Source organism: Stomoxys calcitrans, chromosome 4 (assembly GCF_963082655.1).
Source record: "Stomoxys calcitrans chromosome 4, idStoCalc2.1, whole genome shotgun sequence".
Classification (NCBI taxonomy): Eukaryota; Metazoa; Arthropoda; class Insecta; order Diptera; family Muscidae; genus Stomoxys; species Stomoxys calcitrans.
Genome location: NC_081555.1, coordinates 71,502,069 through 71,522,485, shown reverse-complemented (window position 1 = coordinate 71,522,485; position 20,417 = coordinate 71,502,069). Strand labels below are relative to the sequence as shown.

The window sequence follows — 20,417 nt, the reverse complement described above, 5'->3', positions numbered from 1 at the left end:
ATAAACCGTTAGAGATATTGCATGTTTTGTTGTAGGGTTTTACGAGCTCGAGTCAAGATGAATCAAGCTGACCGGCCTATTAATGACTGTGGTAAGGTACCCAACTTTCAAGCCCCATGGATGAGCCTCTGGAACCAAAATTTCCATCATTTTTGGCCGGTGTGCTGCGGTTGTGGAATACTGTACTTGGCCAGTATTGTACTTTTTTTCTTCAATAAGGACTTATTTCTACTTAAAATTAAGGAACTACACGCGATTGATATGTGACTTGCTGTTTTAAATTACCTTGCACATAGTCTCGACTATAAAATGATATAATATCATAGTTCCATTTGTCAAAATATCCAGTACTTTGACTTACATCGCAGGTATCACATTCCTTGCAAAACTCAGCCAATTTGCAAGGGTACATCATGAAGCCAATCGGAGAGTATATTTGAAAGCCTTGAATAGTGTTCATACGAACCTGCAAAAAAAAATATTTAAAGAACAAAAATTTATAACAAAATTATTTTTTTCCTCTGCATAGGTTGACCAGCATTTGAGAAAAATTTCGGATTGCTTCTATTTTTGATATTAAATAATAATTAATACTTATTAATTAAATAATAAACTTTGATAACAAATTGTTATTATGAAATGGCTATTTAACTTTATGACGATTTCAATTCCCGGAATTGTCCCACCAAAAAGTGTGAACTTTTGCAACTATGACTCACAATAACAGCATATACCACCTATGTATTCAGAAATTGCCAAAGGATGGTCTCAAGTGCAATTTACCAAGCAAATTACATGAAGCAACTCTCGTCTTCCAATATCGAAATAGAAATACAGAATAGGTGTGTTTTTCAATTATTTAACCCATAACATACCCGATTTAGGAAGTCCGGCTTGAATGAAATGGAATTGGAAGCCATTAAAACTAAACTATCAAGACCAATTTTTGGTAAGGCAAGATCAGCTACTGCTATGCTCAGAATTTCGTCTCGACCATACAAAGAATTCAGCATAACATCTTCGGCCGGTGAAGGCTCATTGAACGCTGCAGGCAGCCTTATGGAGACCCAAGCTATGCGCGATCCATCCGTTTTATATTTCGAAGATAAATCCAAGGCGAGAGTTTTGATAAGTTTGAAGGGATCCATTTCACCTTTACTTTCTGAATCGGGGCGATACATAAAAATCTAAAGAAGATGATAGGGAAAAATTACAAAAAAGAACTTTAACAAATATTTGTCATTTACTTGCCATTAATAAAAATGTGTTATCCTGATTGTGCATGCATGTTTGCTCATACTGATTTATGAATTGCAAGGCCTCTTGCAACTGGTGCTCGAATGTGGGCACTAAAATTGCTATTCTCGTACTTTCTGTAACATAGGGCGATGGCACCACTTCAACGTGGCCCAGAGGCTTAACAATTTGAAAGTTTTTAATTTGTGACGATTTCTGTGTTAGCGCTGATATTCTTCCCGTTTCGCGCATAATCAAATGTACATGATAGTCCATGCCTCGCGTGGCATCAAACCTGCGATAGATACTGTGTATGCCCTCATATTGCATGTTGGGAAATTTGTGCTTGGCATATTGTGTCGTTATATCCAGAATTTTTTCAAGATCTTTGGCTTCGATATCGGCCAGGGGCTCAACATTATTTTCGGCATTTGGCAAAAAGATATGAGTGCGATTGAGGTAATGCCACATGATAATATCGTGTCGTGTTTCGGGAGCACTGGCCAAGGGAACACCCAGAGGCCATCGTATTTCCAGTATATTATTTGAAATGCTACCATTGGCAATGCGATATGATTTTAGCTCCAGTTCGGCACTATTTTGTTGAACGATTTCTAAATGATACTAAGAGAAGAATGAATGAGGGGAAAAACCAAAAAAGACACAGTTTTTAAATATGGGATCGTTTTGAAAAAGTTTAAATGTTTATAAGGCCATAGGGTAGTGAGTGGATGTTTTAAGGACCCAAATCTGTGAATATACAGAACAATGGCATTTTTTTTAAGATTTACTTTATGTATGTGACCATCCCTCTAACAAAAACAAGAGCTTGCTTGGGGAATATCCGAGTTCCACAATGAAAGTGTAAAAAGGTAGAAATTCTGATAATAGAATTAAGGCCAGTACTATGTTCGTTTTCCACAGTTGAAAAACACCTTTTCCCGATTAATTTTTTGAAACACTTCAATGATAATTACGGTTGCTAGCAGCACTAAATTTCCACACCTTATGTATCACAAAGCAATCTGGTTGTGTGATCAAACGGCGACAAATAAAACTGAAAATACTCTTTGCATATCTTCAAAGGTCTTAGCCTTAAATGACCCAAGGCCACATCCATCAGCGCCGCCTGACTGTTTACGTAGTCCGTGTTCATTTTTAAGACAGCTGGGTCTCTTTCGAAATAGTTTCGAAAATAATACTGCCGTCAAATAGTCCTTAAGTCTTAATTCCTAACAAGTTAATAGAGACCCCTACCCCAGTACCCTTGACTGTAAAATATCGAGGGTTTACATCTCGTTAAACCTTCAATTTCAAACAGAATCAAGAGTTGCCCAAACTCTAAAGAGCGCCAGGTTTCTGACTCACTCAGTCTTAGGGCAATTCTAATCGCAGCACACTTAGCACATAGGTGTATTAACTCACACCTGGGTTAATGCATCATTTCTGAGTAAAGTACCTGCTACTCGGTTCAGGACCAGTTCCCTGAAAAAGGAAGGAAAAGTGTGTATCTGTTTAAACGGTGTAGGAAACGTATAATCTAACATATTTCAGAATTCGGGCGAAGGAAAGCTGTAAAAAAGCTGAATTACTCATCACTCCTAAAATATTAATGCAAAAATGCCCACTATATGGGAAATTATTGAGTATCAGAAGCCTCCCCCACCCCACGATCTTACAAGAAATGGGACAGTGCTACCAAAGTAAAGAATGCGACGGATAGGACCACCCTGCTGCTAATATTGCAAGGAATACCTATCGAAAGAGTGTGTGAGAGAGAGAGAGCATGAAACAGAAGTCAAAAGTCAGGAAGGTTACAAATCGAGGTTTATCGGAAATTGCAAGCATATCCATTTGTATAGATTCAGAAGTTAATCTGGTCTTAGGCACAGAAAGTACGCTGAAGCTATAGAAAACCGGTGAGGAAAGGCACAAGTCGGGCGTAGCCAACTATATAATACCCTACACCACCGAGAATCCCTGCAAATTTGCCCATGAACATTCCATTAAGGAACAGGGGCAAACGTCTCAAATATCAATGAGTGCTATACAATTATTGTTTTTCAAGCTCAACGAAAAGGGGCCTTATATTTATAGCCGAGTACGATAACGACAAAACTTTAGCCAGGGCCGGACATTATTTTTATACCCTCCACCATAGGATGGGGAAATACTAATTTCGTCATTCTGTTTATAACACCTCGAAATATGCGTCTGAGACCCCATAAAGGATATATATTCTTGATCGTCAAGTCATTTTAAGTCGATCTAGCCATGTCCGTCCGTCTATCCATCCGTCTGTCTGTCTGTCGAAAGCACGCTAACTTTCAAAGGAGTATAGCTAGGCACTTGAAATTTTGCATAAATACTTTTTATTAGTGTAGGTCGGTTGGGATTGTAAATGGGCCAAATCTGTTTTGATATAGCTGCCATATTAACCGATCTTGGGTCTTGACTTCTTGAGCCTCTAGAGGTCGCAATTCTCGTCCGATTCGACTGAAATTTTGCACGTAGTGTTTTGGTATCACTTCCAACAACTGATGATTTAAATCGGTTCATAATCTGGTATAGCTGTCATATTAACCTAAATTGGATCTTGACTTCTTGAGCCAATAGAGCCCGCATTTCTCATCCGATTTGGCTGAAATTTTGCATGAGGTGTTTTTTTATGACTTCCAAGTGATAAGTAAGGCGAAAATCGGTACATAACCTGATATAACTGCCATATAAACCGATCTGGGATCTTGACTTCTTGAACCTCTAGAGGGCGCAATTCTCATCTGATTTGGCAGAAATTTTGTACAACGGCTTCTCTCATGACCTTCAACATACGTGTCCAATATGGTCTGAATTGACCATATAAACCTATCTTCCGATTTTGCTTTTTCAGCCCCTACAAGGTGCAATTCTTATCCGAATGAACTGAAATATTACACAATGACTTCTACAATGTTCAGCATTCATTTAAGGTCCGAATGGCTATAACTTGATATTGCTCCAATAGCATAACAGTTTTTCGCATAGAACATTTTAATAAAATTTATTCTTAATACAAAATTTTAATGATTTTTTTGGACTAAATTTCAGTGACAAATTCGCTAAGGACAAACTTTTGCCCAGTTTTAACTTCTTAAAGCTAAAATTTCAACAAAAATTTTTGGATGCTTATTGCAATTTGTAACACAAAATTTTTCCTTAACTTTTTAGAGCCTTTTTATTTTGCGTTACTATTTTACATATATAGAAATAAAAACAAACCCCATTTGTCATTGGAATTGTGTTTAGATTAGAACACAATTCCAATGACAAAATGAAACATTTTTCCATATAAAGATAAAACTTTAAAGTCATTCTTTCTAAAGACAACTTTTTAATTAAATATTTTCTAAAGACCTAATTTTAATCAGAAAAATTCAAAGAAATTTTCTCCGACAAAAATTTAATACATTATTATCAAAATGTCAATAATTTTTTTTCTAAAGACAAAATTTCATTGATATATTGGCTAAAGAATCAATCAATTTCAATGACATCCTTTAAAACGACATTTTCTCAATTCTAGGTTTATTATTTCAATGGAAATTTTATCTGTATAAAAAACGTTATTAAAAAATTGTCTTTAAATAAAATATTTTGCTTGTTATTCTGAAAATTCTTATTTAATAATATGATTTCCAAGTAATTATTAGTAGCATTTAATAATAAATTATTTGAATTACGTCAGCAATGAAATACAAAATTTTAAGGACTCGGAAACACAGCTTAAAGCCCAAAATGATCACCTTATTAACATACATTTTAAAATATTTATATTCAATGAAGCCATTTCGTTTTTTTCTCAGAATTCCATAATTCAGTGATTAAGGGTCGAAATCCAACAGTCAATAGGAAGGAGAGTTAATTCTCGTAGAAATTGATTAGTTCTGTAGGCTTTGACCGTAGATATGGGCACAGTGAAATATTTTTTAAAAAATGTTAAAAATTTCCTTTTGGATTTTTGATATTCTTCCAATAAAATATTTTTACAATGAAAAGATTTTGCGAATGTTGATTTCCTTATATACGAGAAACTTTATTGAAATTTGTATCATACAAAAAATTCCAAACTTCCTATGTAAGAGGGTGCAAATATTAATCCGCCCCATGCCACTATGGACATACACCTAAGCCAGTAATTGGCTTGTCGTGCGCTCATAAAACTATAAAGTAACCTTTAAAAAAAAATTTTAAGTTAGGAATTCCGTGCTACTTACAAAATCCTTAATTGTTTTAAATACCACGCCCCTAAGTTGGTTCATGTCTGGTATTGTGTCCCCACCTAAGTGCCGGTATCTGTTAGACGCGAAAGCCGGGTATCATTTGCCTTGCCACTTGCCGCACCGATTCTTCATAAGTGAGCTCGTAGTCCTATGTGTCCTGTTATGATACCAATTGCTATACTGACCTCTTTCTTACATCCTTTCAGTAATAGTCTCGTCTTCTCACGATCTGGATTCCCCCATAGGCACCAAAACGATGCGGATTTTGCCATCCTCAGAGAAGACGTTCACGCATTCCTTGATCGCCTGGATCTCCGTCTGCAGGACTGTATTATGGTGAGGCAGTAGAAAACAGATCTTAGTCCCTGGGTTCTCAATGTAAATCTCCAAGCCCACTCTGTCCTCTAGCTTTGATCCATCGGTGTAACATGATCTTTCAGATGGCAATACAAGGGTTCCGTCAATCCAAGACTGTCCCGATGGCAACAGTGCCTCCCATTCGACTTCAAGGTTCATCTAAGGTATCCGATCGGAAAACTCTACCCTTCCTTCCAGGTTTCCTATCGTCGCCTCGATTATACCGCGATGGTATGAACTGCTCCCATACTCAATCCATTGGCGTGGTCCTTATCGCTCCGTCTATGCCAAGACAACATGTTCTCTGAACCTGTTGTATGGTTCTTATGTTGCACTTTTTCTTCATAGCAGTCCACCAAACTACTGAGACGTAAGCAAGTATTGGTCTAATCACCAGTGCCAGTGGACTATTTCTCCTGAATGTGACACTTCCAATTCAGTTTCCTGTCCAAGATCACACCTAAGTATTTGACCTTGTCACATATCGAAATCGTCTTATTGAGGAAATGTGGTGGGTTAAATTGGCCCACCTTCGTCTTCCTCGTGAACAGGCATATTTCAGTCTTCTCTTGGTTAACATTGAGACTTCTGGGTCTAGCCCAGTCATATACCATATGCAACACCCTTTCGGCCCTTCTGCATAGCTCGTTCGGATCCTTAGCCCTTAGAAGTATTATAACATCGTCTGCATAGCAGACGGGTTCAAATCCCTCCGCCCTGTGGCGTGTCCTGTCCCACTTTCTCCCTTATATTCATGTCATGGGACACACATGGGAAACATTTTTGTTAAATTCTATTAGCCAGGAGACTTTCTTCTATGAGAGCAATGTCGCTGGGACATTTAACATCAATTAGTGAGTACTTTGGGCTAGTTGAATGAAAAAGCTTTTCAGAGAATTTGCTTTCCGAGCATATTTGAAATGATCCTTTTTGCGGAGGACAGGAATTATTTGTTAGTTTACGAAATCAAATAAAATTTTAATCGGAAATAAAATTGACAAAGAAGGAAGAAAGATTACAACTGGAACAACGTAGAAATCTCTTGTCGCATTTTTGATTGTTATTTTTACCACTTTTTCTTTTTTTATTTCCAATAAATTAGGAAAGCTTTAGGACTTTTAAAGACATGATGCTAATTAAAAGCATATAAGGCATTAGCTGAATGCAATATTTACTGAACATCTTTTCCATCAAAAACGTATTTTTGATCGATTTTTATGAAGTTCAAAGATTAATTTAGCGATATCATTTAGGCTCTTCGATTTGGTCAACATTTATCTGTTGAAATCGCAAGTTATTGGGCTTTTTAAAGCGATCTGTATGGTTCAACGGTAGGAACTATAAGACATCTTCCTTCTTCTGTTCCTGTGGTATTACAATGGACGAAAACGTCTAAGTGAGTCTGATGGCAAACTGCCACTTAAACCAAACCTAACCTTATTACTTTGAGAGATTAAAATGGGCGCAAAAGAAAACAAATTCTCATCAAAATATTGAAGCTGATACGCCGAAACTATCACTATAAAACTAAGACTTTTGCAAAGACAAGAACATTTTGAAGGATTTGGCAAGCAGTACAAAATTTAGCTCTGACTTTATGAACAAATGTCACCGCCGTATGTCGGCACATAACCACAATTCTCAATAAAAAATTTGTGGTATCTGTACAAGTTTCATAGTAATAGAAGAATTATTTAAATTTTAAGATTTTGAAGAAATTTGGGGTGGGTCCCCAAAGTAAAATCCTTGCTTTGTTCCTAATGAGAGCTATATCTAAACCTGGAAAAATTTTGATGAAATTTTGCATACATATTAGAACGTAGAATAAACACCTCATGCTATAGTTTGTGAAGACCGTAACAAAATTGTGGCTACTACCGCCAAAAAATCCCATAACGGATGAAAGATATATATGGGAGCTACATGTAAAACTGAACTGAGGGCCGATTACCGCCTACGTGAACAAGTAAATTTTTAAAATTCAAGAACGCCAATGATTACATCGATCTATTTTATAAAAAATGTTACATTAAAATGTGCATTAAAGTGGTATGACATCCATTAAATACAATATGAAATATCATTCGATACGAAATCGCACTCGATCACGCATGCGGTTATTAGGCCACCGATGTTGATGAAATTATGCTAACGCATTGGGACGTCAAAAAAATATCTCATGCAAAATTTTGTAAAGATCGGATCAAAATTGTATCTACTGCAGCCTTAAAATCCATATCGAATGAGAGATATATGAGAGCTATATATAAATCCTAAATCAATGGTGTTCATCATTGGGCAAAAAATGGCATGTGCAAAATTTGATGCCGACCTGTACCTTGATTACAAAGATACATGGGCAGACATACAGAAAGACGGACAGACAGACGGACGGACATAGCTAAATTGAAGTAGGAAGTAATTCTAAGCCGATCGGTATACTTAACAATTGGTTTAGCTCGTCTTCCTCCTAGCGTTGCAAACAAATGCACAAAGTTAAAATACCCTGTGCCGCAGTTTTGAAATAATGCGAAGAGTAATACTGGATAATCAGATCATTTGATCAGCTGCACACATCGTGTGATACGTACAAAAAATGTAATATGACAAATGGACTTTGGCGTACATAAGAAAAGTCTTATGGGCACAGCAAGTGACAGCTCATACGACATGTCTGATCGTGTAATTGCGGCTTAAGGAAGCAGTTAAGAAATAAGGCACCCTCTCAACAGACGAAGATTACAATATACAAAGCTCTGATACTACCCGTGTTGTTATATGGTTCCTAGGTATGGGTAATAGTGAAAGTAGACGAGGAGTGCTTGGAGTGTTTGAGAGAAAGATTCTTCGTAAAATTTATGGATCAGTTCGCATTGATGGAGAGTATCGGCGTCGTATGAACCAGATAAGCTATAAGAGGACGAATGTGTCATATTTTTTTGTGACATATGACCATTGAGACCTCAGCATTAGAGGTGCGCACGTGAGCCATGAGTTGAAGTGTCACACGTGAGTCACGTGATTCATGGGTGAGACCCAAATCCATAACGTGATCGTGCGTCACTGTAATGGATTTAAAAATCTTCGTGCGTGAACGTCAGTGAGTGAAATCATTCTCACGTCACTAATCACAACTCACGAGAGAATCACGGCACACGAGACGCTCACGAGCTACTCATGATACATGTGAAAATCACGATATACGATAAAAAAAACGAAACACAATTATTGAATGCCCCTCAATTTATAGGGGCATATACATGTTTTTTTTTTTTGTTTTTTGTTTTTATATACGAATTCAGGACCACTGATACTATTGGAAAAGTATGGAAGTAGTAGAATAAGCAACTAAGTGATTACGCAGTAGTGATACGTTTTATACATTCATTTCCGTATTCCATAATACCGCGTGATTTGAGACACATGGAAAAAAAATATTATTGGCTTCATGGAAAAACATGTTTTTAGCCGTCAGTCGTAAGTTTTTCGTGAGTCGTGTTTTTTCTCGTGAGTCGTGATTTTTTTCGTGAATCATGATTTCCTCGTGAGGCGTGAGTAAAATTTTTGTTTCGTGAGGGACAGCAGTAATATTTTGCTAAATCAGCAAACATTTTCTGCTCTTTTCAGAAGGTACAAACATGACTGTAGCCTTAAAAATGTTACAATTTTTAATAATTTTCTACAATTTCATAGTTTTCAGATAACAGCAGACAAAATATCTACTAGAATCATATTTGTGCTTTTAAACCAAAAATGTACGCCCAGAATCAGACCTGGGAAATGTTTCATCTTCTTTATAGATACATTCACAGATCTTAATAATATGGTACTTTGGATTAATAAATCTTTAAAGCCAAGCCACTTATTGCTAGGACAGAACAAAATGATGCTTTTAAATACACTGCTCTTACTTGCACGCGATTTAAAGCATGGGTGTTCACAAAATCAGAGATGGTTGTGTTTGGAGTGTTCTTGACGAAAATATTTGATCCATCTATGGACCATTAACGGCCAGGCGTTTAGAGTCATAGCTGGTCATGCTAACCTCTGCGCCACGTTGGCTTCCATGTTTAAAGTTAGTCGCATTTTTTAAGCGACATAGACAGTCAGGCGGCGCTAAAGGCTCTCGCGTCGGGCGGCGTGATATTGAATGGGAAAGGCTATCAGGCTTTGCTGACCATCAAGGTGTGGCGGTGAACGAAGCGGCGGGCGAGCTGGACAGGAATGGATCACTGGTTGCAGCAGACATTGCTATGGAATCAGTGAGACCTAAAGACGTCTCCTGCGATGACTGTGCGAGCAAGGCGTGTGCTAGTGCTGTAGGTTATAGGGTGTCAAAGGCCCTGTGGCCGAGTTTTTCGCAAAACAAGACGTTCCTTATCCTGGGGCTGAGAAAGCATGACTTAGGACTGCTAAAAGGAGTCCTGACTGGTCATTACAACATCAGGTCTTTGTTGTCGCGCTGGGTGCAGGGAGAGGCGGACTTCTGCAGAGGGAGAGGGTGTGCGATGGCGAGTTGGAGACAGTCGAGTACCTGTTATGTCACTGCCCGACAATTGCTTGGAGAAGACACAGGATAATGGGTGAACACCACTTTCTGAGCCTGGATTCCCAACAGACCCTCTTGCTATTGGCTGATTGGATCATGCTCTCGACAATGAGTATGATCCAAAAAAAAACAAATACGTTCAATTCCGTTTTTTGTACTTATTTATGTCTTGTATCGGTTTGTGGTGTATGTTTATCTATTTTTCTCCATCTTCTTCTCTTCTGCTTTCTTCTAGGGTGAATACAATGTACCTAAGGTCTACGAGTGAAGCGACTAGTAACCGAGGTTGTTAGTCGCGTGCCCTTCAACTTAACCTTTAAGCGACATCCAGGTGTACCTTAACTAATATTGGGTTATAAGTAGCTTACCTTTGAAAAGTACGCATGAAGACGATAAAAATCATCTGTCGTTGTGACCGGATATATTGTTGTGGCATTGCGGAATGTCTCATCTTTGGTTAATAGATTCAAATCTTTAAATAATTTCACACTCGATTTCAAATCATATGTCCTCTGTCGTATTCCCTGAAAATAAATAAAAAAAATTTAAGTTTTTTGAAAACTCTTCGAAAAAAAATTTAAATGACGATCCAACAACAACCAGACAAGCGAATCAAGTCATATTGTTAGCAAATGTTTCTGCCTTGGCGACAACTTCAGAGATTTGCGAATGCAAAGAAAATTAAATTTGTTTGCAAAATACTCTTGTCGGCTTTGGAGCAAGATGAAGGTTATTAAAGTTCACCATCGGAAAAAGCAAAAAGAAAAAAAAAACAAGTAAAAGCGTGCTAAGTTCGGCCGGGCCGAATCTTATATACCCTCCACCATGGATCGCATTTGTCGAGTTCTTTTCCCAGCATCTCTTCTTAGGCAAAAAAGGATATAAGAAAAGAGTTGCTCTGCTATTAAAACGATATCAAGATATGGTCCGGTTCGGCCCACAATAAAATTATATGTTGGAGACCTGTGTAAAATGTCAGCCAATTCGTATAGGAATTGCGCCCATTGGGGCTCACGAAGTAAAATAGAGAGAACGATTTATATAGGATCTGTATCGGTCTATAGACCGATTCAGAACATAATAAACACGTTTGTTGATGGTCATGAGAGGATCCGTCGTACAAAATTTCAGGCATATCGGATAATAATTGCGACCTCTAGGGGTCAAGAAGTCAAGATCCCAGATCGGTTTATATGGCAGCTATATCAGGTTTTGAATCGATTTGAACCTTATTTGACACAGTTGTTGAAAGTAAAAATAAAATACGTCATGCAAAATTTCAGCCAAATCGGATAGGAATTGCGCCCTCTAGAAGCTCAAGAAGTCAAATCCCCAGATCTGTTTATATGACAGCTATATCAGGTTATGAACCGATTTGAACCATACTTGGCACAGTTGTTGGATATCAAAACGAAATACTTCATGCAAAAATTCATTCAACTCGGATAAGAATTGTGCCCTCTAGAGGCTCAAGAAGTCAAGACCCAAGATCGGTTTATATGGCAGCTATATCAGGTTATGAACCGATTTGACCCATACTTGGCACAGTTGTTGGATATAATAACACAACACGTTGTGGAAAATTTCATTCCAATCGAATAAGAATTGAGCACTCTAGAGGCTCACGAAGTCAAGACCCAAGATCGGTTTATATGGCAGCTATATCAGGTTATGGACCGATTTGAACCATACTTGGCACAGTTGTTGGATATCATAACAAAACACGTCGTGCAAAATTTCATTCTGATCGGATAAGAATTGCGCACGCTAGAGGCTCAAGAAGTCAAGACCCAAGATCGGTTTATATGGCAGCTATATCAAAACATGGACCGATATGGCCCATTTACAATACCAACCGACCTACACCAATAAAAAGTATTTGTGCAAAATTTCAAGCGGCTAGCTTTACTCCTTCGGAAGTTAGCGTGCTTTCGACAGACAGACGGACGGACGGACGGACAGACGGACGGACATGGCTAGATCGACATAAAATTTCACGACGATCAAGAATATATATACTTTATGGGGTCTCAGACGAATATTTCGAGTAGTTACAAACAGAATGACGAAATTAGTATACCCCCCATCTTATGGTGGAGGGTATAAAAACAACAAAAAGTCCATCAATTTTTGTTTACGTCTGCCCTGTCAACATAAAATGCATTAAATTGCTTTTAAATGCTAGGGGTACCATAAAGGCTAGAGATGTGCGCGTGAGTGATTTTTCATTCACGCTTACAATAGAAAAATTGTTACTCACGTAGGCGGACGCACGACCTTTTTATGTCGACTCACGTTCACGCACAGCTCACGAAACACTTACGACTCAAAATCACGAATCACGAGTCACGGTTAAACAAATATTTTCCATGAAGCGAATAATAATTTTTTTCGATGCGTCTCAAATCATACAACATTTGAACGTATGAATATTAATGTATAAAATGTATCAGTCCTGCATAACAGCTTATTTACTCTTATCATTTTTATGCATCTGTAGACAGATTCATACGTTTAAATATCGATTTGAGAGTATGTGAAAAATTTTGTTATTCGTTTTTTATTACACTTTGGTCGTGATTCTCTTGTCATTCGTGAGTCTTGAGCGTCCCGTTAGTCGTGAGCGTTTCCTGAGTCGTGAGCCTATCATGAGTGTCTCGTGAGTCTTGATTAGTGTCGTGAGCATTATTTAACTCAGTCACGCACGAATAATTTTAATTCGTAACCGTGACGCACGATCACGTATTTGGATTTGGATCTTACTCACGAATCACGTGACTCACGCGAGACAAGACAATACACGTGCACACCTCTAATAAAGACGATCACACTCCTTTTTTGCTCTACTAAAAGGAGAAAACACCAAACAAAGAAAACACTTTGTTAATGTTCTCTCACAGGAAGGAAGAATGCGAATCAACAATTTAAGAAGTAGACGTATAAAAAAAAGTTAAAAATTTTTGAATACATTGGATATTGTGAATTTTTGGAAGGTCATTGGCCGCGGTTGATTTCCAAGCAGACTGGTTAATTTAGGGGAAAAAAGCAACATTTTGTGTATTTGAATGTGTTTATATACCCTTCGCCATACATATTATGGGATACACTTACATTCTTGGAACGTTTATAGTGATTTAAGAATCCCTAAGAAACCCCAAGTTCTTGATTATCATAATATTGAAAAACATCTCGAATTGTTGGTCTAAGACTACACGGCACATAAAGGGTGACTTTTAGCTATTATCTTTTTGGCAACACTGATTTCAACAGCTCACGCACGTTCCGTGTTTTGTGTCACTGTCAAACATTTTCAGTTTGGTCTATAATTTAACCATGAACCGTCTTACAAACGAACAACGCTTGCAAATTGTTGAAAATACGTTCTTTGCGAAGAAAGTTTATCGCTTAATCTTCTTCCTTTTAGCATCGAAGCTCATTTTTGGCTCAATGGGTACGCAGAATTGTCGTTTTTGGAGTGTAGATCAGCCAGAAGCATTGCAAGAGCTACCAATGCATCCAGAAAAAGTCACAGTTTGGTGCGGTTTATGGGCTGGTCGCATCATTGGGCCGTACTTCTTCAAAGATGATGTGAATCGCAACGTAACTATGATTGGTGAGTGCTATCGTGAGATGGTATCCATTTTTTTTTTGCCCTTGAGCTTGACATGTGCTTTCCACAAGACGGTGCCACATGCTACACAGCACGCGTGAGAGGCGAGTTCGGTGAACATTTTATTTCACTTTTCTATAGCCTTTAAAAATCACCCTTTATGTGTATATTCTTGATCTTCATATAATTTTAAGACCATATAGCAATATTCGTCCATCTTAACGCAAACACTTTTTTCATTGGTGTAGGTAATAAACTGATCTCACGATTTGGTTTCTCAAGCTCCTAGGTTTAATTGCTGAAAATGAGTCTCAATTATGCCCAAAGTCTTTAATAATATGTGGTATTACTCCGAATCAGTTAAATATTTTGTTTCACACATTTGTCAAAGAACTTAATACTAATATCATAAACTGAGCAACAGACATTTTCAGCAAAAACAGAGTGCTGTTCTGCAAACCGCAAATTTACTGCTACAAATTTTCTGTGAGTGTACAATCCTAATAACTGAATATAGCTTCCATATAATTGCAAATTTTCTATGAACATTCCATTAAGGAAGCTTTTCACATCAATGAGTACTGTCCGATTCAAGTTAAAGCTCAAAGATAAGGGGCCTGCTCTTAATAGACGAGTGCGACACCTCTTTAGAGAGAAGTTTTTACATGCCATAGTACCTCATAAATGTCGGCAGCACTAGGAGGATAACCACCGATGAAGCATTTTTTTAATATGTTCTCGCCAGGATTCGAACCCAGGCGTACAGCGTCATAGGCGGATATGCTAACCTCTGAGATACGGTGGCCTCCAAGTCTCATGTTTTTCCAGCCACTTTTACCATTTATCACCCAATCTTTAAATAAAAGTTACACTCTACTCGCAAATACCTTTAATTTAAGCCCTATATTGTACCTATTGGTTTATATGCCGGTTTTGGGGGTGCAGCCCAGCTACTTGGCTCCAAATTTTAGGATCAGATTCTTGTATTTCTGGGTTATAATAAGGGTACAAACAAAAATTCACCTATATTGGTCCATCCATCGCTGACATATCTCGAATATATCGCAAAACATGACCTTCAGAGACGTTTATATACAAAAGAGCCATAAAAAAAGTTTGGCCTGAGAACATAAAACCCTTTCTCTACTGATCAGTACTTCTTTCAAACACTCCAAGCCCTGCCTCATCTGCTTTCACAAGTACCCATGCCTCAGAACCATATAACAACACGGGTAGTATCAGTGTCTTGTGTAGTGCAATCTTCGTCTGTCGGGGGGTGGCCTTGTTTCTAAACTAATTACTGAATCCAAATTAGCATCTGTTTGTTAGTATTATTCTTCGCTTTATCTCAAAACTGGTGTCATATGTTTCAGTTATAGCGGTGCCGAGTCAGATAAAATTGCTTACTATCTCAAAGTTGTGGTTCCCAACTTTTTTCATTTTCTTTATCTGCTCGGTGGTACAAGGCGTTTACTGACAGATCCATTTTCACAGACTCTTTCCATTCTTTCAAAGGCTGCAGTTACTGCTTCCGGTGACCGACCTATGATGTCGGTGTCGTCGCTGTAGGTGAGAAGCATGTGTTCTTTTGTGATTAGTGTGCCATATCTATTCACATCTGCATTTCGTATAATCTTCTCGTTTGGTATTGAATGGTTCGGAGAGATTCTTTCGCGTTCTGAGGATTCTTATTGAGGAACGGGTATCAGCATCATCCTGCAGAGTCTTATCAATTTCGTAGGGACACGAAACTCAGACATGGCTTGAAATATCTTTAAATGTATAGGGTTATCGAATTAGTCAACAAAGATATGGTAGGTGCTAATTTGTCCTTCTCGAGTCTTTTCCAGGATTTGGCGCAGAAAAATCTGGTCTAGGGTGGATTTACCAGGTCTTAAACCGCATTGATAGGGACCAATTATCTCATTGACTTTAGGTTTTTATCTTGTATGCGATGGAGAGGAGACTTATTCCTCTGTAGATGGCAAATTCCGTCTTGTCTCCTTTCTTGTGTACGGGAGATAGTACGCTGAGGTATCAATCATCGGGTATGCGTTATTCTAGCCAGATTGCGCAGACAAGCTGACGCTTACGCCTTGTCAGCATGTCGGCTTCTGCTGCCTTATTGTTCTTGAGTCAGGTCACTGCTACTAGGACCTCATGACTAGGAGCTAAACATTCTATACCACCATCAGGGATTGGGTCTGCGGTGTCCTCTTCGCCGCCAACGTCGGACATTAGCAGTTGGGTAAAATGTTCTTTCCATTTCCTCAGCATGTTATCTGTGTCAGTTGCCAGATTTCCTTCTTTGTCTCTGCAGGAGGATGTGGCTGCACCAAAGCCATTTGTTTGATGTTTAATTCTTTGGTAAAATTTCCGGACTTCATTATGACTCCTGTACATCTCAATTCGCTCACACTCACGTCTTTCCATTTCCTTTTTCTTTCTGCGGAATAGACGTTTCTGCTCTCTCCCAATACCTCTTCTTCATCTGGTGCCTTGCTACTGATTGCAGGGTTGTTCTATATGCCGCATTCTTGGCTTCAGTAGCATCTCGACACTCTTGGTCGTATCAGGGGTTTCTTGGAAGAGTCTTCCGGTACCCAAGCACGGATTTCGCGGCATTTTCCATGGAGTGGGCAATGGTTTGCCACTGCGCCATTATATCATCGGAACAAGGAGTGCTTTCATTAACCAGTTGGGTCAGTCCAGTGGAGTATGCCGTTGCCATCTGTTGTGTTTGGAGACGAGCTGGTCCCATTGTTAAGTATACCGATCAGATTAGAATTACTTCCTGAATCGATTTAGCTAAGTGTGTCCGAGTATTCTTGTAACCAAGGTACACGTCGCATAAGTTGCCGATTACCATATTTTTTTTGGCCCAAGGACGAACGCTATTGATTTTGGAAAAAATAGGCCCAGATTACGAAATAGCTTCCACTGATTTCATAGGATGGGACATGAATACCCCGATTTGTTGCAAGCAGGTCATCATCTTATGATAGAGAGTATAATAATTTATTGCAGTTGTAATAATGTGTTCTCTTTTATACCCACAACCATAGTATTTAGTCATTCTCTTTGTAACACCTCAAAATATATATCGATAGCTTGATATAAAAAGGGGCTAACTCGGGTTTTTTCCAAAATGAGGTTTTTTATTTATTCTGGAAGACCAATATAAGGTGCACCTTCCCCCAAAATTTCAGGTAGATACAAATGCAAATAACGGATTTATAACGATTTCAAAAAAGTCATATGTGAATTTTTTTCCTTCTCCTGTTAAGAAGCAAAAAAAATTGGTGTCCCTTTCTTATTTATTCTGGAAGACAAATGCACTTTACCTCAAAATTTCTACTGCATCGCAAAAACCAGAGTTATAACGATTTCAAAAAAGTCCTATATCAAGTTTTTCCTTTTCCTGTAAAACATCAAAAAATCGAGTTAACCTCTTTTAATATTAAGCCATTGATATATTCATGATCGCCTTAACATTTTAATTCGATCTAGCCATGTTTTTCTGCGGAAATCACGATAGCGGCCGAATAAAAATATCGTTGGAAATTACAGATGCGCAAAATTGGTACACATTTGGATTAGGATTTCCATATAAAATGGTCCTGGGTTTTGAGTTCGTGTGCCCCTAGAAGGTCCAATTATTATACGAATATTTTGTCTGGACTTCCAACATTCATGGTAAGTATGGTCGAAATCGGTTCATAACTTGATATAGTTTGATGAGCCTCTGAGATCCGCAATTGTTATCCGATTGGCTGAAATTTGCACGTAGTGTTCTATTGCGACTTCCAACCACCATATTTAGAACGGTTCAAATCGGTCTATAACCTGATATAGCTCTCACACAAACCAATCTCCCGAAATTGGGATCTTGGGCTGATCCTGAAAGCCGCAATTGTTATCGGATTTGGCTGAAATTTTGCACGTAGTATGTATGGTCCAAAAAGGTGCATAGAACGATAGATCTCGCATATAAACCGATCTCGTGATTAGTCTTTTACGTCCCCAAGAAGCTTCCATTTTTGCCTGATTCGGCAGAAATTTGGTACGTAAAGTACACACAGGCCCTTCAATGCATAATCCATGGTGGTGGGTTCCAAGGTTCGGTCAGGCCGAACTTTTCACGTTTTAACTTGTTCTTTCTTTATTTGAAGCAAAAATTTATCTCAAGAATCATGAACGAATCCTCTGTGCTCTTGAGCTTTTTTCACAATATATAATATGTATACTATACACTGTGCATCAGTCCAATAAGCGAATCATGCTTAAGCGAAGCAAATTAATTAAGCCACAATCCCGCCATTCATTGCATTCATCGCACTCAATTCAATTCTGCAATAATTTAGATATGTTGGCTTCAAATCATTTTAATTAACACTGAAAGAAAATTAACTTGAATACAAAGAGATTCACAACACAGCCTGTAATTTTTTTACTGCAATAGATTAACAAAAAAAACGGAAACTAATCCAGTTTTTTAATGCGACAAATATGATTTGGGGATTTTTGCATGGAAACAGAATTTTACTTTTTAGAGAAGCTAAGCTTTGAAAAGTGTAGTATTCACATAGTTCTATAAGAGGAAATAATACATGTCTCAAAAATGCCGTGATTTAATAAAACATGTTGCAAAAGCTCTCAATATTCTAATTAAACTGCAAATTTGCTATAAATAAATCTTGGCTTAATATTTAAAAACTTCAATTTCACAAAATATTTAAACAAATTCAACAACAATTCGTTTCTTGTTAACCTTTTTTGTATCCTCTATTGTGCTTTGCACTTTTTATTTGCAAAATTTTTTCGGATTGTTTATTCTGGATTTTGATTTACTTCCATGGAATAAAATGTATTCACACTTTTATTTTCTTCCATGTGTTGATTTTTTTTTGCCGGTACTTTTTTCGGTATGGCTAAAATGTTTGTTTAGATTTGTTAATAATTCAAGTGAATCATGTTCTTTTCTTTTGGTGAGAAAAATTGGCCATTCGGAACAGATAAAAAGTATAAACGCGCCAGTTGAGATCAACGAATAACTCACTGCCACTAGGACAGACAGAGTGATCGACAATGGGGAAATTATTTGAAATTTAGGCAAGGCGCTGTGTTGGTGTGGTAGAATTGTTTGAACAATCCAACAAATAAACAGATTTTTCGTCAGTCGACCAAGTCAGACTGCCTGCCCGAAAGTTATGGCGATACCTGAGAATTATGCATATACGCCCCGCCCCGGTCATGTATGAAGAGTATATTTCAGTCAATAAATATGCTGACGCAAAGTATTAGTTGGTTGGTGGATACGATATCTTCATGATGACGACGATGATATACCACCTATTGAATAAATGAATAATCATATTCACATTATGCTGATTCTAATTATGTTCCTGCCGTTAATTGATACTTAAAAGACAGGAGCTCATATTCATATGGCTGTCGCTGGATGTTGTTGTTCGAATGCATATTACTGTATACTATGAAGGTACGAGTGAGAGCTTTTCGAGATACATATGCTCGTACTCATATATCCAGAATTAGAAATGGTGCCGTATAAAGGCAAATACTGATAAGGTTTAAAAATCGCAAAGTGGAACGACTTTTTTAATTGAACGAATTGAATTGTCAGACGTACTAATAGCTATCTAATTATTCGATCTGGTGAAGAAAATAGAATAGTCTGATTCGCCCTTGTTGAGAAACATGCCGATCGATATGTTGTAGCTCATGGATGTCTCTGCCAATGGAATAGGTTTAAAATACCACAAGATCACAGTCGCGCGCCCTTCAAATGGCGTGGGGAAATTGTGAAATTTTCATTGTTGTTGTAGCCACATTTTCATATGGAGGTGGGGATCCTCGTCAAGCTTCTGTAGGTTAGCAAGCTCGTTCCGGTCCAAAGGACCGATCGCAGTAGGAACAGGCTCGCCATTGGTTATTTAAAGGCGCCAATAACTCGCCTTGTCATATCGATCATCATAGGCACTCAGTATTTGAGCAAGATCCGGGGCCGCCCGGTCTCTCCCTATACCGCTGATTATCCACGACTGCCGTTGCAGTTATTCCGTATGGAGCAATCCGCAAAATGTGGACGCGCCCGGTAGCTCGCAGCTTAGCTTCTCGTGACAGCAATGAACACCAAACAAATTGGATCTCAATATTCCAGCCAGTGTGGTGCTCACAGTTATCGCGTGCCGGGGAATTTGGATTGTATTCTGTTCAATCCATCATTAAAATAAGATGTTAGAATTTGATTTGGTCGCAGACACACAGATTTTAAAAATTTACAACACATATGAGTATAAACAGTGGTGGACAAAATAATAAGGACAACAGTTACTAAGAACAATATTGAATAAAAAGAGTAAAAAACTTGGTTACTTCTGTTGAA

The 20,417-nt window shown here is 38.0% G+C and overlaps 1 protein-coding gene across 3 annotated transcripts in view; it reads right to left on the bottom strand.

Moving 5' to 3' along the window:
* Window positions 1-20,417, bottom strand: part of LOC106085532 (chondroitin sulfate glucuronyltransferase) — a 151,204-nt gene that overhangs the window by 7,279 nt on the left and 123,508 nt on the right. For all 3 annotated transcript variants that reach the window (XM_059366572.1, XM_013249833.2, XM_013249832.2), the window contains 4 exons: window positions 10,770-10,925; window positions 1,252-1,860; window positions 876-1,187; window positions 286-466 (listed from right to left, as the gene is read on the bottom strand). In XM_059366572.1, the coding sequence (XP_059222555.1) occupies window positions 286-466; window positions 876-1,187; window positions 1,252-1,860; window positions 10,770-10,925 (1,258 nt within the window). The remainder of the gene's footprint in view (window positions 1-285; window positions 467-875; window positions 1,188-1,251; window positions 1,861-10,769; window positions 10,926-20,417) is intronic.